The 20,790-nt window shown below is 34.7% G+C and overlaps 2 protein-coding genes across 3 annotated transcripts in view; both read left to right on the forward strand.

Moving 5' to 3' along the window:
• The window catches only part of LOC137005231 (NLR family CARD domain-containing protein 3-like), a 31,603-nt gene extending 22,369 nt beyond the window's left edge, over window positions 1–9,234 (forward strand). The window contains exons 9-12 of the mRNA XM_067366048.1: window positions 764–912; window positions 2,467–2,674; window positions 8,833–9,015; window positions 9,219–9,234. Of these exons, the coding sequence (XP_067222149.1) occupies window positions 764–912; window positions 2,467–2,674; window positions 8,833–9,015; window positions 9,219–9,234 (556 nt within the window). The remainder of the gene's footprint in view (window positions 1–763; window positions 913–2,466; window positions 2,675–8,832; window positions 9,016–9,218) is intronic.
• Window positions 9,235–10,172: 938 nt separating this feature from the next.
• Window positions 10,173–19,357, forward strand: guca1c (guanylate cyclase activator 1C). 2 transcript variants are annotated; one of them, XM_067365253.1, is made up of 5 exons: window positions 10,173–10,292; window positions 13,869–14,223; window positions 16,637–16,786; window positions 17,608–17,695; window positions 18,280–19,357. In XM_067365253.1, exons 2-5 carry the CDS (start codon window positions 14,029–14,031, stop codon window positions 18,408–18,410), a joined length of 564 nt encoding a protein of 187 aa, XP_067221354.1. In that variant the 5' UTR covers window positions 10,173–10,292; window positions 13,869–14,028; the 3' UTR covers window positions 18,411–19,357. The 2 variants fall into 2 exon arrangements, with proteins under 2 accessions (XP_067221354.1, XP_067221353.1); XM_067365252.1 differs by having other exon boundaries at window positions 10,194–10,292; window positions 14,012–14,223.
• The last annotated feature ends 1,433 nt before the right edge of the window (window positions 19,358–20,790 follow it).

The following is a 20,790-nucleotide window of genomic DNA, read 5'->3' on the forward strand; positions in this document are numbered from 1 at the left end:
AAGAATTATTTCAGCTTGAACTCTCTGTCCCATCAGTGCAATAAATTCCTCACATACTGTGTTAGATAGATAAGATGCAGTTCCCCTGCCCTTATTTCCATATGTTCTCATGTGTTCCGCAAGAAAAGGGTCAAACTTGCTAAGAAGTTCAAGTATCCCTAAATAATTGCCATTGTTTGGAGACCCGATCGTCTCAACGTCTCCCCAGAATGCAAGACCGCGTTCTGAAAGGAACTGTATGACCGCAACCACCTGTTTTAGAACTTCTTGCCTATATTTCTGCTCGTCTTCACATTGCTCTTTCAGTTCTGCATCTATTCCATGAGCCTGTGTCCGTGCCAACCATGTAAGCATGGCATTTCTAGTCTGACTTGAGTCTGACTTTTATATTCTGTTTTGTTTAGTTTATGTTTTTCTGCTCTGTTCAGCTTTGATCTCCTTGTTTGTTTCATCATGGTTCATCATTTATGTAAACCTCCTGCTTTGTTCAGTTCCTTGTTGGTTCTCGTTTTTAGTTTATGTGGTTTGCGTTTTGCCTGTGTTTTCCACAATATCTCCTTTGTGTTTATTATAAAGACATTTGTTTGGTAACTCCATCGCCGTGCGTGCTGCAGACCATATCTGTGACAACAAGGCGTGTTGATTTTTAATCTAAAACATACTGTATTGATCTGTGCTTTAAGGTTGTACCTTCAGTTTAATAGATTCACTGCTAAACTGATCTGATCTGAGAGAGTGAAGAGTGTGTCATTGTTCTCTACAGGTTGATGAATTGTGGTGTCACAGTTGAAGGTTGTGCTGCTCTGGCTTCAGCTCTGAGATCAAACCCCTCACACCTGAGATATCTGGATCTGTCTTGGAATAAACTAGGAGATTTAGGTGTGAAGCCTCTCTGTGCCGCACTTGAAAATCATCCCCGCAAACTGGAGATACTGGAGTAAGTTAATCTCTTATTGATAGTCATACATGTAAGGTGTGTCCCTTAATGTAAATTGTATTTCAGTAGACAAATTAAATATCAGCACAAATGACTCTAATGATGAATCTAGATTAAGTTAATTTAATTCATCTCCACCACATCACATGACCTGCTGTTCCTGTTTTTGACCCATCAAATATTTACTGGAGCTTCAGTTGCTTCTGGTAGTTAGATTAATACTGAACATTCAGATGAAAATGGATGTGTATAATAGTGCAAATGCATTTGTAGGAGTTTCCCTTTCAGATGTAAAATTTATGGGAGAAGAGTATTTTTACTAATGTTTGCACTCGTCAATTTGTGTATTTTGTGTGCACTCGTGTATATACACCATTATTTATCATCCCCCAAAAAAGCATGTTGTGTAGTAGAAGGAAGAAAATATTATCCACTCATATTAATTTCTTTGGAATGCCAGAGGAAGACGTCATTCTTATATTAAATGTAACAAGTTGTGCCTGTGTCGACGCGCACCTGATGAGCATCAGCTCTGTTTTTTTGTGACCCAACTCTAATTTGCACTGCTCTTGGTAGATTGTGTTGGTCATTACGTAAATGATTCCACTGCATCTGTGTTCTTTCATTTGCGCATCAGCAGCAGATCAGCAGTGTTTTCATGCTAATTTGACCTGTATAGTAAATCTGACATTTAGAGTGTGTGTTTAGTTGTAACTCGCTACTACAGTCATCAGTGGATGAATAAATGTTATTATCAGTTATTGCTTTCAAATGGAAAGAGTCATGAACATCTCTGTTCACAAAACTTCTTTGGTTTTACTTTATGCACGTTATATTTTATGGATTGTCCAAGGGTGGTGTAGCAACCATCCAATGAGAATATACATTACTTCATATAGAATGCAATACAAGAAGTAAAACAAGTCCAGGAGAAAGGAAACAGAGAGAGAAAAGTCAGGCTGTTTTTTTTTTTTTTTTTTTTTTTTACAGTGACACTTAAACATTGTAGAATGGACCTGTATAGAAACATGTATCTGTAAGAATCAACACGCTGGTTTGCAGGAGCAGCAGAGTTTCAGTCTTTCTCCTCCATCAGCAATTTCCTTTTCCTTTTATATCCTGAGCAAAGCATTATTTAAGAAAGGAAAGTTGATCACGATTAAATACAAACACCAAAAATCATCTCTATTGATTTCACCACATTTCTGTTTAGTTTATAAACTGCTAGATGAACAATCAATTACACAACTGTGTTTGATCACAAGAGTTAATAAATGATATGTATTTGGGAACATATTGGTCTTGTGAAACAAATATCCTGTAGATGTTTATTAGTGGTGCAAGTGACTGTATCTCCAAACAATATCTCACATTCAACTCTGTGTGTCTGTTCAGTCATGAAGGGCATGACAGTTTATACAATAAATCTTATTCTATCAGCAGCAGTATGTGGCAATGCTCGTCATTATATCTCCTCACCTGATCTGAGACCAGATCAGACCTGATCTACAGATACTTAAACTACAATTCAAACTGTATCATTGTTCTCTACTGGTTGAGGTGTTGTAGTATTACAGATGAAGGCTGCAATGCTCTGGCTTCAGCTCTGAGATCAAACCCCTCACATCTGAAAGTACTAAATCTGTCTGGAAATAAACTAGGAGAATCAGGAGTGAAGTTGATCTCTGATCTGAAGCATGATCCACATTATAAATTGGAGAAACTATTCTATCGTGAGTATATTTTATAGCTTTTAAATTGATCCAAGTTCAGTATCAGGCTTCATATGTGTGTAATTGAATATAACATAATAATTCAGCTCCACTTTAGTCTCAATATTTTAAACTGTGTTTAATAAGAGTTTAATTCTGTGATGTGACTTATCTATGAATATATGAACATTTCTGTGTTAAACAGTCTCTCTGTGTTTAAGTGATAAATATAGAGTTGTTTATCTTTTACTGTTGTACTGTTTTACTGTTGAATGACCGATATCATCTGATTTCTGCAATTTTCGTCCATAGGACCTGAACTTACTGTATAATTTAAGACTCAATTTTATATGTGATGGTACATGAATGAGTGTTGAAAAGCATTGTCTGTAATTTGGAGTTGTTTTGAATTTGCTAGATATTGATTACCATAGACGCTGTAACACTTATTATCCACCATAAATGACAGTAAGCGGCAAAACTAAAACATTTAAACCAACAGTCTGTAGACATGGTGTAAATAAGAGATTCATTGTGCAATATAGCCAACTTTTATTATAAAGTGGAGAAGATTCATTTATCAATAACACTTTTCCCCCAGTTTCACAGACAAGGTTTATGCTAGTCCTAGACGAAAATGCATGTTTGAGCTTTTTTAACTGGAAGTAACTTGCACTGGCATATCTTAAAATATGTCTGAGCCATTGTTTTGTCTCAAGATGCACACCAGTAAGGTTTTTTTCTAGGGTATGTTTATAAAAGCTACTTAAACACCCTAATTGAAATAAGGCTTATTCCTTATAGCCTAAGCCCTGTCTGTGAAACTGGCCCTTTATGTTTACATGTGTAAATTTAGGAAAGATGATAAACTTTACTTTAGAAAGCATCGAGAGCCTGACTACTGAAGAGAAATAAGCAAATATTTTAAGTGTCACATTTTTTTACCTTTAATATAAACTTACTTTTTTAAAATGTGTCTATCAACAGAGATAAATGCATTAAAGATAATGCAAGTGATTTCACTGAACGTTTATTTCTAAAACAAGTTTTTATTATTTTTAATATGATGATCTATCTAAATGATCTATTCAAGTGGACAGATGGTTGAAATATTTAATATAATATATTAATATAATAATATACTGGTTTTCTTCTCTTTTTCAACAAGACAACTAAGGTAGTAAAAGGTGGCTGTTTTTGATTTCTTATTCTCAGAGAATTATTATTATTTATTTATTTATTTATTTTATTTTTTTTACAAAAACATCCACTTAAATTATCTGGTTTTCATCAAGTTATCGTATATTTGAAAGTTACTGTGTAAACAACTCAAAATAATACATCTGTTTGGAATAACTGCTTATTTTGAATTAAATTACTCTTAGATTTAATGGAGAAAAGATACATATTCTATTGTTTGCTAATATGGAGAGGTTTTTTTTTTTTTTTTTTGGTTTGTTTGTTTGTTTTTATGGTATAATTTTAAGCGATGTATTCCGAAATCTGTTGTTCTAATGGTTAGAAATGCAATGCATCTTAAGACAACAAATGGGTGTGATTTTGAAGTTATGTAATAGAAGACCTCCATTTAATGGAACACACATTTGGCTCCTGACAAAAGTTAACTTTCACTTTCATTTTGGATCTACACTAACATTAGGGTGTAACCATTCCAGTGGTGTTCAGTCACAGAAAATCAGTATGAAAGCATTCAATAAATAAACTAAAGATAACCAAAGGCTAAATTGTTTGTTTACAAAATTATGTAATAACCATTAGGGGTACCGGCTATAGTTATAGCAGGAAAATACCTAAAAAATTGTCTAATTAAAATCAAATAGTATATGTATATTTTTTTGTTCATTTTCATTCACATATATGTCATCTTGATGAGATGGGCTTCCCCTAAATACCATCTAGACAGGGGAAAACATGAAATATGTGCCATTATCATATCTTAGGCTTTAGTCAGACTCTTTAGTGGTATTGAGTGTCACTTGAGCATTGTTTTTTGTTCTTTGTCTTGTTTTTTCTCTCAATATCAAATTTATAACATATCATTCTCTCTTTTTATGGTGGGGGAACACATCCCCAACATTATACCATATGATTAGTAAGTCAAACCTCAAATCACAGTCTGTGTTCCACCCACTTAATTGATAGAAATGTGAGTGTAGTACAGTCTATAGAAACTGTGTCTATTCCCTGAATAGTGAGGTTTAACAATAAAAATAAAGGATCTATTAAAAATCTGATCGTAATCAAACCAGAAATTTGCAAAATTACTGAACAAAAACAATTTCTAAACCTAGGGCTGCTAAACATTAGATCACTGGCACCTAAGGCGGTTATTATAAATTAAATGATCACAGATAATAGTCTTGATGTAATTTGCCTTACTGACTTAAACCAAATGATTATTTCAGTCTTAATGAGTCTTGTCCACCTGGTTACTGTTATAATAAACAAATGCCGTCTGATTGGCCGAGGCGGTGGTGTAGCAACAATCTATAGAGATAATCTTAACGTTACTCAGAAAACAAATTATAGGTTTAATTCATTTGAAATTCATATGCTAAATGTAACACTCTCAGATATAAGTTAAAAGTCGCTACTATCTCTTGCTTTGGCTACCATTTATAGACCTCCAGGGCCTTATGTTGATTGCCTAAAAGAGTTTGCAGACTTTCTCTCAGACCTGGAAGAGCTAAATAAACTTATCACTGCGTCTAAACCTACAACATGTTTATTAGAACCAATACCCACTAAACTACTGAAAGATTTGTTACCTGTAGCAGAAGACCCTCTTCTCAATTTTATCAACTCGTCTTTATCTCTAGGTCACGTCCCAAGACCGTTCAAGCTGTTATTAAGCCTCTCATTAAAAAATCACAATTAGATCAAAATGTATTGGCAAACTACAGACCCATTTAAAATCTTCCATTTATGTCTAAAATACTAGAAAAAAGTTGTGTTGGTCCAATTGTGCTCCTTCTTGCAAAAAAAAACCACTGTCTATGAAAAATTTCAGTCAGGATTCAGATCTCATCATAGCACAGAAACTGTGCTCGTTAAAATTACAAATGACTTACCATCTCATTTGTTTATTTAAATGGGGAAAAATCTAAGATCACGATAGTAAACTATGGAGTGCCGCAAGGATCAGTGTTAGGCCTGCTGCTATTTTCAATATACATGCTGCCATTCGGCAATATTACAAGAAAACATGGAATTAGTTTCCACTGCTATGCCGATGATACTCAGTTATATATATCAACACAACCAGACGAAATCTCTAAATTATCCAATCTGACAGAGTGTGTTAAAGAAGTAAAACATTGGATAACTAGTAATTTTCTTTTATTAAATTCAGATAAGATTGAAGTATCTTTCAGACTACAATCTGCATTTAGAAGGATGTACTGTTACTCCATCCTCGACAGTTAAAGACCTGGGTGTTATATTAGACAGCAAATTGTCCTTTGAAAATCATATTTCATATGTTACAAAAACAGCCTTCTTCCACCTCAGAAACATAAGATACGGAATATGTCATCTATTTCTGATGCAGAAAAGTTAGTTCATGCTTTCATGACGTCTCGACTAGATTACTGCATTATTAGCTGGTTGTCCTGCTTCCTCAATAAATAGGCTACAATTAAATGCAGCTGCTAGAGTTCTTACGAGGTCAAGAAAATATGTTCATATATCACCAAATTTATCATCTCTAAACTGGTTACCCATTAAGTTCCGTATCGATTATAAAGTATTGCTAATGACCTATAAGGCTCTTAATGGTTTAGCTCCTGTGTACTTAACCGATCTTTATTGCCCTACAATCCTTCACGCTCTTTTTCACATTTGGCTCCGAAACTCTGGAATAGCCTTCCTGATAATGTTCAGGGCTCAGACTCGCTCACCCAGTTTAAATCTAGATTAAAGACACATCTCTTTAGCCAAGCATTCATGTAATGCATCTCATACCAGATCAACTGCACATGACTATCTTTGCTTAATGTTATGAACAGCAGCTACGCTAATTATTCTCCATTTGCTTTTCTGTTTTACCTCAGGACGCCCGTCCCAAGGTGACTAGAGAGTACATCAGCTTCAGTTTGGATCCAGCCTCTTAAGAAGACCTCAGATGACCAACACCTGTGAAGAGACGGCGCCAACTCCTGTGAGGACTTCAGAAGATGCAACATCTGGATCAACATGCACATTCCCAAATTTCTATATATCCTAATTATTGTTAATATGTAATTTCATTTTTCCAGGAGCTCATCGCTTCTACCTTCAAGTAAACTGCTAACAGTGTTAGCAAATAATGTAATAATTTAGGCAATTAATTTACAAACTGCATTCTTTAAATTGTAATTTTGACATGCATTCTCTAATGCTGCTTTGAAACGATATGTATTGTGAAAAGCGCTACATCTCAAAGTGTCTGAAAAGTCACTCAGAAGAAAGACCGTTCACATGTATATGGTTTCAAAGAGAAAGTCCACCTGAACAAACACATGAGGATTCACACTGGAAAGAAGCTGCACACATGCCATCAGTGTGGGAAAAGCTTCAAACAGTTGTCAGGTCTCTGTTATATGTATATCTCTGGAGAAAAAAACATATAATTGTGATCAGTGTGGTAAGAAATTCACATTGTCATCAATTCTTAAAAGCCACCTGATGGTGCATATGGACAAGAGGCTCCATAAGATCTCTTTGTGTGAAAAGACTTTTTCACAACCAGACTCTGAAACAGCACCAAAAACTATGATGCTGTACAGGATAACGTGTGTTTTGAATGTGGGAAGAGCTTTACGGCAGTGAGTCATTTGATGCATGAGAATTCATGTTTTTAATTTATTGTTTAAAAAAAAAATTGTGTATTCACTCTATTGTTCAAATTAAGTTGTTTTTACTTAATTGTTCAAATACAGTTTCTAGTAAATATCAAGATTTGTAGAGATGTTTTTATTTAATTTTGGGGAGCAGCAGAACAGAAATATTGCATTATATTTTGGACATTTGTGTATTTTTATTCTTGCTTTTATTTTACAACTTTCTTTTATTGAAAAACCTCATTGTTAAGATGTGAATGAAGAAATACATAAATAATCAATAAATGCACTGACAATTTTAAAACTTTATTTTAGTCTGATAAATAATGATTGATGTGAAGTTAAAACAAATGATCACAAAAAGATGAGCTAAATAAAGACAAATCTTTAATCAGTTTCATAATGGGGGTTCAAAAACATTAATTTATCACATTGAAGGAAGAGAGATAAAAGTAAATGACAGAAATGCTGCATTAAGCCCCACAGCACCCCGAAAGAAGTCTTACAGGTGCCCTCATGTGGAGAGAAAAAAATCATGAACATGATATTTCCTGTTATCATTCAAGAAAAAGTAAAGTTGATCAAGATCATGTGCTTTAAGTGTGAGACCTGAAACATTAAAGTCACAGAAGACCTTCACCTGCCCTCAGTGTGGAAAGAGTTTTGCAGACAGGATGAATAATCATCTGTGCTGTCATGAAAAACCTTTCAGTTGTGATCAGTGTGGCAAGAAGTGCATACAAGATATAAGTAGTTGTGTGCAAAGTTCCAAACAAGTCCAAACATCACAAATATATTGACACAAGTATATAAAAAATGCATATAAATTATTTAGGTCTATAGTTTCAAAACTTTATTTGGTTCGTTCGCACAGAAATCTCTGATCGCCAGAGATAGGGTTGGTAGTTCTCACATTAACACACTGAATATCTCTATTGAGTTCATTACATTTCTGTTCAGTTTATAAGCTGCCAGATGAGACCAAACATTATGCGTTTAATCACATGAGTTAATATAGAATGTGGAACATGTGAGCCCTGTGAAGCAAATGTCCTCCTGTAGGAGTGTATTAGTGGTGCAAGTGACTGTTTCACCTGTCAGAACCATCTTTATATCACTATGAAACAATATCTCACATTCAACTCTGTGTGTCTGTTCAGTCCTGAAGCACATGACAGTTTCAAACAGCACATTGAGCATCATCATGCATGAATCTCATTCTATCAGCAGCAGTATGTGGCAATGCTTGTCATTATATCTCCTCTCCTGATCTGAGACCAGAGTGAATCACAAACTACAGACACTTGAACTACAATTCAAACTGTGTCATTGTTCTCTACAGGTTGAATGATTGTGGAGTCACAGATGAAGGTTGTGCTGCTCTGACTTCAGCTCTGAGATCAAACCCCTCACACCTGAGAATACTGGATCTGTCTGGGAATAATCTAGGACAATCAGGAGTGAAGTTGCTCTCTGATCTGAAAGATAATCCACATTATAAACTGGCGAAACTAAAATATTGTGAGTATTTTTTTCTTCATTAAAGCATTTAGACCCAAGTTCAGTTGTTTATTATTTACTGTTATTAATCAGTTTTTCATTCATATCTCTGACTAATATATAATACACTAATATATCTGGCTGTGTTTGTTCTGAAATGATCTCCTGATGTGATGTGACAGCAGTAATGTCTCATACTCATATGTGACTGTCTGTGTTTTATTGTAGGACTCTCAGTATTTAGACGTCAGTCCAGTCTTCTCAGGATCAGCTGATGGTGAATAAGGAGCTACAGAGACTGAAGACACAGACACACACTGATCACACTGACATGAGTGTGACTTTACATCAGTTTCTGTTTTTATAGTAATGCTCATGAAAATGAGTGCTGAAAATAGCTAATTTGAATTGTTTCAAATTTATTAGATATTGTAGATGGTGTAACACTCAAAATACACTGAAAATGACTGAAGCAAAGTGAAAAACAAGCCATAGACAATAGATTTATTGTGCAATACAGACACAGTTTTACTAAGAGTCTGGGACTACAGAAGAGATTGATGTTGTAAATTTGTTTACCAGCAGAGGGCGACAAAGATTATGCACATAATTTCACTGAACATTTATTTCTAAGTATGTTTATTATTACTGTATATGATGATCTATTAAACTTTTCATCTAAATCTTCACATTCTTTTACCGGTTTCTTGTTTTTTCCTCCTGCCCAGTTAATGAATTAACACAGTTAATTAATTGCTATATGTTGAGTCATATTCCTTTTGATGGAAAGTGTTTCTAAAGACAACAACAACAACAAAAAAAAAAGCAGTGATATCTTGCTTAAGTCTTCACTTCATATTAAAAAGAAAAAAACTGCCTTCTGTCAAAAACACTGACCAGGAATTATGAAATTAAATGAAATAATTTGATTGTCCATTTGCATGGAAATTTGTCTTTACCTCAGGACACTCTCAATAGGATCTGTATGTACCATTTCAAGCAAGTCTTTACTCACACCAAAACTACTTAATGTCCCCAAAACTTATAGATACAGTCCATATTTAGAGTTCAGTTCAAATGATTATCCAGAAACAATCCAAGTTGACATTTCAACCTTTATATTATTGTATAACTTTTTCTGTTAATCATATAAAGTGATTGCGTCTCCTCAGAAAATGTGGACTTTAGAGTAGTTGTGTGGACTGTCAATGGAGAGCCAGAAATCTCTCAGATTTTATTAAAATACCTTCATTTGTGTTTCGAAGATGAACAAAAGTCTTACAGGTTTGGAACAACATGAGGGTGAGTATTGAATCGTACAATCACTGTTAATTTTTGTGAACTAACGTTAAGACAGCAGAGATGGGAATAAACAGTTTTCCTGCTCATTGTATAATTTCTGCAAATTAACTGAATCAGTTTTATAGTAGATTACAGTGTTAGAATTGAACCTGGCCTGCATTATTTCTCAATCCATCTGCCTCTCTCAATTTCACAATCCATAAAATTATTTAAAAAAAAAAAAATTCTGCTCTGCTGACCAGACCTCATATCAATCCCAGAGAATACAGTTCCAAGAGACTGTGCTTTTGTAAAAAGTAAATTATTTGTGCGGTTGTTGTTAGTATGTCAGTGGATCAGTGCATGCTGGATGTAGAATGTCTCGATTCATACTATATCTGTACCTAAATGATGTACAGAACAGACAGTGGAGGATATATAAATACACAATTAAATAGTATTAATCAAATATAAATTGAGTAAAATAGAACTAAAACATGAGCATAGAACAATGAACAGTAAACAGCAAAAAGATCATTTGAAATCTAAAGAGATTTACTTCATTAATCAGCATAGTACTGCTTAAATCACATTTGGCAGGAGAGTCATGCTTTGGCCACACCATCTGTCCAATTAATCAACTTTACCTTTATTTAATCCTGTTTTTATTAATAGAAAATCCTGAGCAGATGACTTGAAATTGTATTGGAGAAATGTTTTCAACACAAAGTATGTTTACCCGTTTCCAACACATGTAAAAATCAAATTATTACTGTTGATTTCTCAGTTTTCCTCATCAGGTTAAAACTGCATTAGCATGGCCTAAGATTAAAATTTAAAAAAAATAAAAAATTAAAATCAAAAACTCAAATTAGACTCATTTTACTCAAATCACTTTAACTTTTAAAATTATCCTAAAATAATTAATAATATTATTAATTTATCTCAGAATATTTTTGATTATTATCACCATACTATGATTTCATTTATGAGTATATGTTGCAGGGGACATTATGTAAGAAGTACCAAGAATCTCAAAAGAATGAATGTAATCTGTTTTGGAAATTGTTAATCGTCTGAAGCCAGATTTACTATAACGGGAACACTGATCTTTGATAGTCTGATTGATTTATCCTCTGCTTCTGATCTCAGTGGTGACACTTTGTGTTCCTGAGTGGATCATGCACATGCAGTGAAAGCTCATGAGGATCAGAGATCAGGGTCACACATGGGTCAGCCGTGTTGGATAAACATACTGTGTGCTTGTGGCTGAAGAGGGTTATAAATGGCACTTAAAACTCATTTAAAAAGCATGAACTATTTTAATAGCTATGAAAATCTAACCAATAAGTGACATAGAGCATTTTAAAAAATCAGTATTTATTGTTTGATTTTTTTTTTTAAGATTAGCCAGTTGTGGTGTAATTTCCACCACATTTCCAATTTTGTTTTCAAGACTTTGTACCTTTTTTTTTATCAAACATACAATGTCATTGAAGAGCATGGGATGAAATATGAAACAAGTGATGTGTGAAGAAAACAACAAAAATGTAAATATCACTTAATGTGAACTTAATGATATTTTTATTGTCCGTCATTTCTAATTAAGTTGTAATTGTAATTGTGTCAAATTAGCCATGACAATTAAAAGCAGTTAGCAAGACAATGAAGTCAGCTGATTTGTTCCGAAAACATTTAAAATGTGATTTTAACCTCACAATTATATTTATCACAATAAAGTGTTGTGGTAGAAGTTGAGATGTACACTCTAAACAAATTCTGGGTTAAAAATAAACCAAGTTGGGTTAAATATGAACAAACCTAGCAGTTGGGTTATATGTTTGCCCCTATCTTGCTTAAAATAAACCCAAAATAGGTTGGAAATTAACATTTATTTATATGTTTAATAAATATATATGTATTAATAAGTTTATTAAATAATACTTAAATAATAAAACATTTATTAAATTGCTTATTAATAAATGTTCACCTTTTGATTATTATTATTGCCTCTCTAGTAATTATGTGTCTGATTTTTAATTTTCAACCTGGGTTCATTTTAAGCCAGCCATATAGTAATTTTTAAACAATAGTTGGGTTAAATAAAACTGCCCAGCACATTTAACCCAACCAATGGGTCAAAATAACCCAATCGCTGGGTTTGTCCATATTTATCCCAACATTTTAGAGTGTAGAAAGGTTCCTGACTATAAAACGTACAGCTTATTTATTTCTTCATTCATAGATTATTACTGGAAGAATGTTCAAAACTGCATTTGAAGTGCATAAAAATAATTTTTCTAAGTTCTTTCTAAGATTATGAAAATGAAATTAAATGGAAAAAATTATCCCAGAATTGATTAAAATTCAGACACATAATTACTAGAGGCAACAATAATAATCAAAAAGTGAACTTTTATTAAAAGCAATTTAATACATGTTTACTATTTAATTATTATTAATTAAATTTATTAATAAATGTTCATTTCCAGCATACTTTGGGTTCATTTTAAGCAAGCAATACAGTCATTTTTAAACAATAGCTGGGTTAAATAAAACTATCCAGCAGGTTGGGCAAACATTTAACCCAACCGCTGGGTTAAACAACCCAATTAGGTTGTTTTAACCCAGATTTTTTTAGTGCAATATGTCTTACACGAAAATACTATTTAAGTCTTTCTACTTCGAATTGTGAAATTTACTTTTTGAGTAAAAACAATTATTTATTTTTTTTTGAGTGATTGACTTTTTTTTTTACAATAATAATTTTGATTTACAAAACAAGTACTATTATAAAGTAATGTTCATAATGTGTTTGCTCGTGCTAAACTTCCTGTCACAATGAGTGTTTTGGGTGGTTGCTAGGTTGTTTATATGCAGTTGCTAAGGTGTTATTTTTAGAATGTTACTCTGGTGTTCTAAATGTTTTCTAAGGAGAGAGGTCACTAGTTAGTGAAACAATCAGAAACTAGAAGTCTTCATTTAGAACAGCAATACCACACCTCTAACCAACAAAGTATAATTCATATACATAGCACAAATCCTGCTAAGGATGTGTTCAAAGAAACTCCAAATCTCAAAATACGAACAATAATAATAGTAATACTTGCCTTAATTAAACAAAGTTTTATATAGTGTCAAAAAAATCATTATTTAAGTGCATTTAGCAGAGCTCCTTGGTACAGTTCGAATCTTCGCTTCTTAAAATATCCTCCGCCCTAGTTATGTTCCACATTTCGGTGAACTCAAATATAGCCTTCTCTAAAGGGTTTCCCCATATGAGAACTCACCTTCCTTAGAAATCCTCTGGTCAATTACAGCGGCTTGAGAAACAAGTCACGCTGGGCGGGGTTTACTCGGAGAAGCCAGGAATATTAAAGCCTATTGGCAGACCTCTCTATGGAAAGTGATTGATCATTCTACGATAAGCCAGGTCAAGAAGTTCAGGATCACGACAAATCATGACCTATCCTACCTATAGGGAGGGGTAAGACCGTCACTAGACTTTCCGAGTTCTCTCTTTGTCAGCCGTAGATGTCCTTTAGTTCTTGGAAGTGTTCAACAGTTATCCAATTAAAGGGTTATCTCTCCTTTTAGTTGCCTAGGGCTTTAGGACTTCTGCCGTCATCAACAGTCAATCCCAACTTGGAGCCGCAACACTCCTCACTTCTCATACTGAAACTGCTGCTACTGCTGGACTTCTGGATTTGACACACCATTTCCACATTTCATTCAGAAAGAGGTCCTCAGAGGAGTTATGGGTGCTCACGGATCCAGCCTGGATGAAGTCTTGGCTGAGGACATGCACCACTGGTACAACAAATTCATGAGGGAATCACCTTCAGGTCTCATCACGCTCTTCGAACTTAAGACCATGCTACAGATGCAGGGGATGACTGAGGAAGCCAGCAGCTATGTGGACCAGGTCTTCTTCACCTTCGACATGGATGGGGTGAGATAAAACTTCCACTTTTTTCCAAACATCAATGTGTGAATGGAACATTTAGGCATATAATGCATATCGGCCTTTGAGTTGGTCTTAGAAGACTCTAAAATCTCTTCAGTACTGTGAATGATTTTTTTTTAAACGTAGTACAATGTTAATAAAATTAATTATCTGATTTATTAACCAAATCACTATTGATTGCACATATCAGTATTTGCTGAGAAAAGCCCTAAATTTATACAAAAAGACATTACAATATTGTGGAAGATGAGTAAATCATTAAATCATCGAAGGTCATTTCTACATGAATGAACATAAGCCTATTACTGGCCTACAGTCCACAGGAATCCCTTTACAATCCAGTTAATCTGTCTGAGGTACGCTATGTCCGCATTAATCCAGATCAGTTTGAAAACACGTCTTTTTCTTTATATTTTTGGCCTTCTGTCCACAACGAGATGCCATTTTTATCCAGTTAAAACCGTGGATCCAATGTGGATACATTTGAAAATGCTGTTTTTGCATTGTAGAGTGGACTGTGAAAATGGAGGTATTCGAAAACGATGATATGTTTAGTCATGTGATGCATAGATATCTACAGAACAGTTGCATCAGCATTCACTTTCATAATGTTGTTAAAGATAAATGTTACTTTGCACATCTTACATTCCTGACAGAAAATTTACTCACAATTGCCGAAATATGTCAATTGCGTATTTGACCATATGTGAAAGTGTGAATTTGAGTGTGACTTGGATGAATCAATGAGTGGTGGAAAAAGAACTTTATTTATTTATATTCTGTTACATGATTTCAGTAAATGAAGCTTTGTTACGTCACATGAATCGATGCTGATTCACAGAGATCGCCCCCCAGGGGTGAACAAATGAAATTTCGAAACCGTTCTGATGTAACAAAGCCTCATTTACTGAAATCACATATGATATAAATAAATAAAGCTCTTTTATGGCATGATCATTTTAAAGGTGAAATGTGTACATTTTAGCTGTATCTAGCGGTGAGGTTGTGAATTGCAACCAATGGCTCAGTCCACCGCTCACCCCTCCCATTCGAAGCACATAGAGAAGCTACAATTGCCAACACAGGGCTAAGATGTCGTCTGAGACAGCAGAGAGTAGCTAGTCAAGCAAACGCACTCTGTAGAGCAGTTTGTCCATTTAGGGCTACTGTAGAAACATGGCGGCACAAAATGGTGACTTCGATGTAAGGGTACCCGCGGTGTATGTACATAGAAATGGCTCTAAGATAATAAAAACATAATGGTTCATTATGTTTTCTAAGATAATAAAAACATAACAGTTCATAATGTAAGGTCTTAATACACCACTGAAAACACAGTTATGTATATTATATTGGATTTCTGTCAATAGATTCTGTCAATATTACACACTGGACTTTTTAATCAGTTTTGAAAACTTCAAATATATTTGGATTAATCATTAATGTACATGTAGTCATTGAATAAAGCCACTCATTTTCCACATTCTGCTGGGTCTCACACACAATCTCATAATTACTGTAATTATGACATGGCGTGAATGCACCTTAAGTCTACGTAAGCTAAAGGTGCGTTCACACCTTGTCGTAATTACGAGATTTCAACTTCAAGATTTCACATCCTCGTAGAGCTTGTAATTACAACTTGTAAACTGGGAATTTTCTGAGAGCTCTTACTTGTACCATGTGACCATTATACCAGACCACTGGAGATTCATTTAGGCATTGATAGAAACACATAATTCCCAGTCCAAGGGCGTCATCAGCTTCGAGTAGCTGTCAGCTCGAAATTACGGTAATTACGACATGGCGTGAACGCAGCATTTGGCATTTGGACCTTTTTCACAGGCTATGTTTCTAATACAATGACTGAGGGAGTGATGACAAATTTCACATCAGTCTCTCTTCTGACTGCTGTAATCAATCTTTCAATAGTTTTTTTCTCCTTTGAAAAGATATGGAAATGCTATCATGGGTTTTTTCTTTTGCTATTGGAGAAAATGGGAAAAGTAGATATTATATTTGCTGTTGTTTCCCATTCACTGCTAGAAGTTTACCCAACTATTACAATTTCCACTTCTGAGAACCCCGGAAATGTGAAAATGCTCCTCGTTTGCACACTATCTAATGGGCGCTTGTTTTAAGCACTCAAATCACTTGCACATGCAATGTCAAAAATTGGGCTATAGTGTGTAAGTGGATGGTAGACTGTGTGGATGATGAAAATGATTAAATAGTTAAAAGTTTAAATATTAAAGACACATCTTGAGAACCTTGCAGTTCCATTATGTCATGCTTCATCTCGGTTTTTCAACATAACACATTCTGTCTGAAAGGCTTTTTATTATGTTATAGCATTTATAGTCATAGCTTTTCTAATTTTCATTCTTTTTCTCCTCAGGATGGCTATATAGATTTTGTAGAATACATCGCAGCTGTGAGTCTTCTACTGAAAGGGGAGATAAACCAGAAATTGAAGTGGTACTTCAAACTCTTTGATCAGGACGGAAACGGCAAGATTGACAGAGATGAAATGGAGACCATATTTAAAGTAAAGTATCCATTTTTCTTGTACTCATTGATGTCTTTGATGTACAGCCACTAGTTCACACTAGAGTTCTGTTTTAAGAGTGCACTCAGTCATAAAAGAAATGGTTTTCAGTTACCGATGCCATTGTAGAAATGCATTATTCACAGTTAGCCATGCATCATTTATTCCACAAGCAAAAGTGTCCAGTAACAGAGGGATAATGGAGATAAAGCTGACTGATCATGTGACCTCAACATGGAAGCCTCCACTAGGTGACCTGCTTCATGGAATAAAACATTTATCAGACTTCTGTTATGACTGCAATACTCCTCTCATCTGGATCTACATCAGTTTAAAAATATCCACCAAACTTACTGTTAATTTCTTCAAACTTCAAAACTTTTTAATAATGAAAACTGACTGAGTGTACCTTTAAATCGACAACTGCAGTAGAGACTAGACTTGTGAATGTGATTCCTAATCTGGATTCTAGTTTTGTTTTTATTTGTTGTTTAAATAAGACTAATTGGTCAAGTTACAGCATGTGCATTTATCACATGCAATAAGGAATACAATAAGGCCCTTTTTTAAGTCATTTTTTAGTCAAGTCATGAAAATCATGAAATCATTAAAGTTTTAGTTAACGATAATAACCCTGACTCCAAGTTAATGATTTTTGGAAACACAATGTTTATATGATAGAAGAATCTGATCTCATTAAAAACGTCTGAAGCCACACGACAGATGTTGGTTCAAAGGCGAAGGAAATTAGACAGGGTCAGTAAGACAGTGATGTTAGTAAAATACAAAATACTAAATCAGTATTTATTCATCTTTGTCAGGCCATCCAAGACATTACCCGGAGTTATGACATCCCTCCAGATGATATTGTGACTCTGATCTATGAGAAGATTGATGTTAACAATGAAGGTAAGAGCTGGTGTGAGTCTTGAAATGTCCCGTTCACACAGCATCTTAATCTCAAACACTGTCTGTATGATCATGCAACGGGAGTCAAGTCCATATTTTCTTATCAGTAACCATATGTAACAGACGTAGGCTGTGAGTGTAAACCTCACTCCCCTGATCTCAAGAGATGCTCTAGCGACTGATGTTACACAGCAAATTCCCCAGAGTTAAATCAACTCTGCTCAGATTACCTATGGTCCCTCTCTATATAGTGTTAAAATAACACTGAAGCAGAGTTAAAGTTAATGAGATAATTAAGTGATTAAGTTATGATTGAGCATTAGTGATGAACACCTGCTGTTAACAAGCATAATCACTTCCAGCCACAGCTCATCTAAGACTGGAAGTGATTATGCTTGTTAACAGCAGGTGTTCATCACTAATGCTCAATCATAATTACTTATCTTTATCATTTCATTATAGTTATCGTCCCAGGTGTGATTGGCCCTTTATACAATAATATATGTGTATATTTTTATTTATTATGTTGTATATATAATAATATAAAGAGTCACTCTTAAAATAGAATGTCTGTACTATTGCAGGTGAGTTAACGCTGGAGGAGTTCATCACAGGGGCTAAAGAGCATCCTGATATCATGGAGATGCTCTCCAAGATGATGGACCTCACACATGTCCTGGAGATCATAGTCAATGGGCAGAAAAAGAAGGAGTGACTGCCAATGTATGATGCATTGGGCAATAAAAGGATCCCCTCTTAATTGGAGATGATCAGCTCTGTGGCTGGAATGCATATAGAGGGTGGAACCTACTAGCAGCATCTCAGAGAGGTGGACATGAGCGATCATCATCATCATCTGTGATTGTGTCTTTCAAACACTTTCTCTCTGTCTTTGTGCCTCAGATATCTAGTTAGCGGAGCTCTTTTCCCCTCTACTTTTAACTGCATCACCTCTTCAAGTCTAAAAATGTCATTTTTGCAGGAAGAAATGACGCAAGAGGAGATGAATTCATGGTTTAAAGTTAGGGTAGGCAATGTTTTTCATAAACACTTTGAAACTCTCTTCACATCCTAATAACAATCAATAATAGAAGTGGTTTAAATATTAAAACATTTACATATATATTTTCTGTGCAAGTTTCAGGACCAAAAAGTGTTCTTCCAATCATTGCATTCGGTCCAAAAACAAAACAAAGACTTTATGCTGTGTTCACGCCATGTCATAATTACCGTAATTAAGAGATTGCAACCTGTGGCACTCTACTTGGAGCTGTTCACCCCGAAATTAATTTGCAGCAATCAGGTGGTGTAAGTCAGAGCACTTTAAGTTTCTCACGTTCATTAATACTGTAATGTTAAAGATAGCACAAGCATGCTTTTCAAGCAAAACATTTTACAAATAGAAATTTTTAAAGGTTTTAAGTTGAACAATAAAAAAATAGATATACTGTTCAAAATGAAGACTAAAAATACCTTCTGGTTGTCTAATGTGAGTGAGTGTCATCAACTTGGGCATCAAGAAAAGTGAAGTTTACTACTTTGTTTGATATTTTCCATCTAATGGAATAAATATTCAGACGTTTTAAGATTTAAGACTTATAAGTGTCTAAATACTGTTTTGGGGACACTGTGTATGAAGGGGCCACTATTATAAATAATTGTACAGTTTTTCTATTGATGTATGTAATCTTAATTCTGACTTTTGAGATTTTGTGCGGAATTGTATAGACAACTCTGCAATTCTAACCATTGCCTTATAAATAAATGCAGTCTAATGCACATTTGGACTTCTGATTCCTGTCTTCACTGTCACTGTTGCTTTAAATGACAGGAAAGGGCCTTTAAAGGTGAATTATTAAAAAATGGCTTAAAAATAATGAAGTATACATTTACACTACCTTATAAATAAATTACTGGGGGTTATTTTGAAGTAAATAAAAGCTAAGAAGCTAACCCAGACAGCAACATAGTGTGTCCCAGATCTGGTACATGTGGATTACACGCGGACCAGATATGGGCCGGATCTGGGCCGTCACTATGTTGCTGTCAGGGAAATATATTCCCATTCTAGTCTTTGGAAAGCAGACGAGTCAAGCAACAATGTGGGAAAGGAAAAGTGGAAAAAAAAAAAAAAGTGTTTCAGCATATATCATACATTAATATAAATATGTATGAATTGAAGATGAACTTTAATTCCTTATTCGATTGACATGCACTGCTTTGTTTCACGGGGGTGGCAATCCTGTGCATTCAATTCCGTGCCAGTTGAGCTAAAAATAAATCTGAACGTTGCATTTGGTTGTCAGTTTGTGTGTAAATGTACATTTTTGACCAACAGTTTCCACAAATTATTAATTAAATATTTGCTTAGTTATCATCGCCCTCTCTATTATGTTGTAGATCATTAATCTGTTATGCTGCCTCAAAAGTTAGTATGAAATCAGTTTTGTGAGATAGGCTATCTTCGTGTGCGAACTTACTGCCTGATATGGGAGCGCGAGGCAACAAGTCAGCTGCCTAAAACGATGTACTAAAAACAAATACGTGTTTTCTTTGTAGTTTGTACAGATGACAACACTATCAAAACTATCTGTTCACACGAATCCGCACAAACAACAAAAACGCTGTATTAGGCATGCCAGACAATTAGTTGGCAATTTCACGTTGTAAACAATGACTACATGCCTGTGCACATATGCTTTCTTTAAAGGAACACTCCACTTTTTTTGAAAATAGGCTCATTTTCCAACTCCCCTAGAGTTAAACAGTTGAGTTTTACCGTTTTCGAATCCATTCAGCCAATCTCCGGTTCTGGCGGTACCACTTTTAGCATAGCTTAGCATAGTTCATTGTATCTGATTAGACCGTTAGCATCGCGCTTAAAAATGACCAAAGAGTTTTGATATTTTTCCTATTTAAAACTTGACTCTTCTGCAGTTAAATCGTGTACTAAGACCGACGGAAAATAAAAAGTTGTGATTTTCTAGGCTGATATGGCTAGGAACTATACTCTCATTCAGGCGTAATAATCAAGGAACTTTGCTGCCGTTCCATGGCTGCAGCAGTGCAATGATATTACGCAGCGCCCGTGAGCC

Source organism: Chanodichthys erythropterus, chromosome 17 (genome assembly GCF_024489055.1).
Source record: "Chanodichthys erythropterus isolate Z2021 chromosome 17, ASM2448905v1, whole genome shotgun sequence".
NCBI classification, from domain to species: Eukaryota; Metazoa; Chordata; class Actinopteri; order Cypriniformes; family Xenocyprididae; genus Chanodichthys; species Chanodichthys erythropterus.

Coding starts and splice junctions, on each gene's coding strand:
- guca1c (XM_067365252.1), top strand. CDS start 10,256: ATGAACAAAAGTCTTACAGGTTTGGAACAACATGAGG. Junction 14,224..16,636: donor TCACCTTCGACATGGATGGG/GTGAGATAAAAC, acceptor TTTTCTCCTCAG/GATGGCTATATAGATTTTGT. Junction 17,696..18,279: donor GATTGATGTTAACAATGAAG/GTAAGAGCTGGT, acceptor GTACTATTGCAG/GTGAGTTAACGCTGGAGGAG.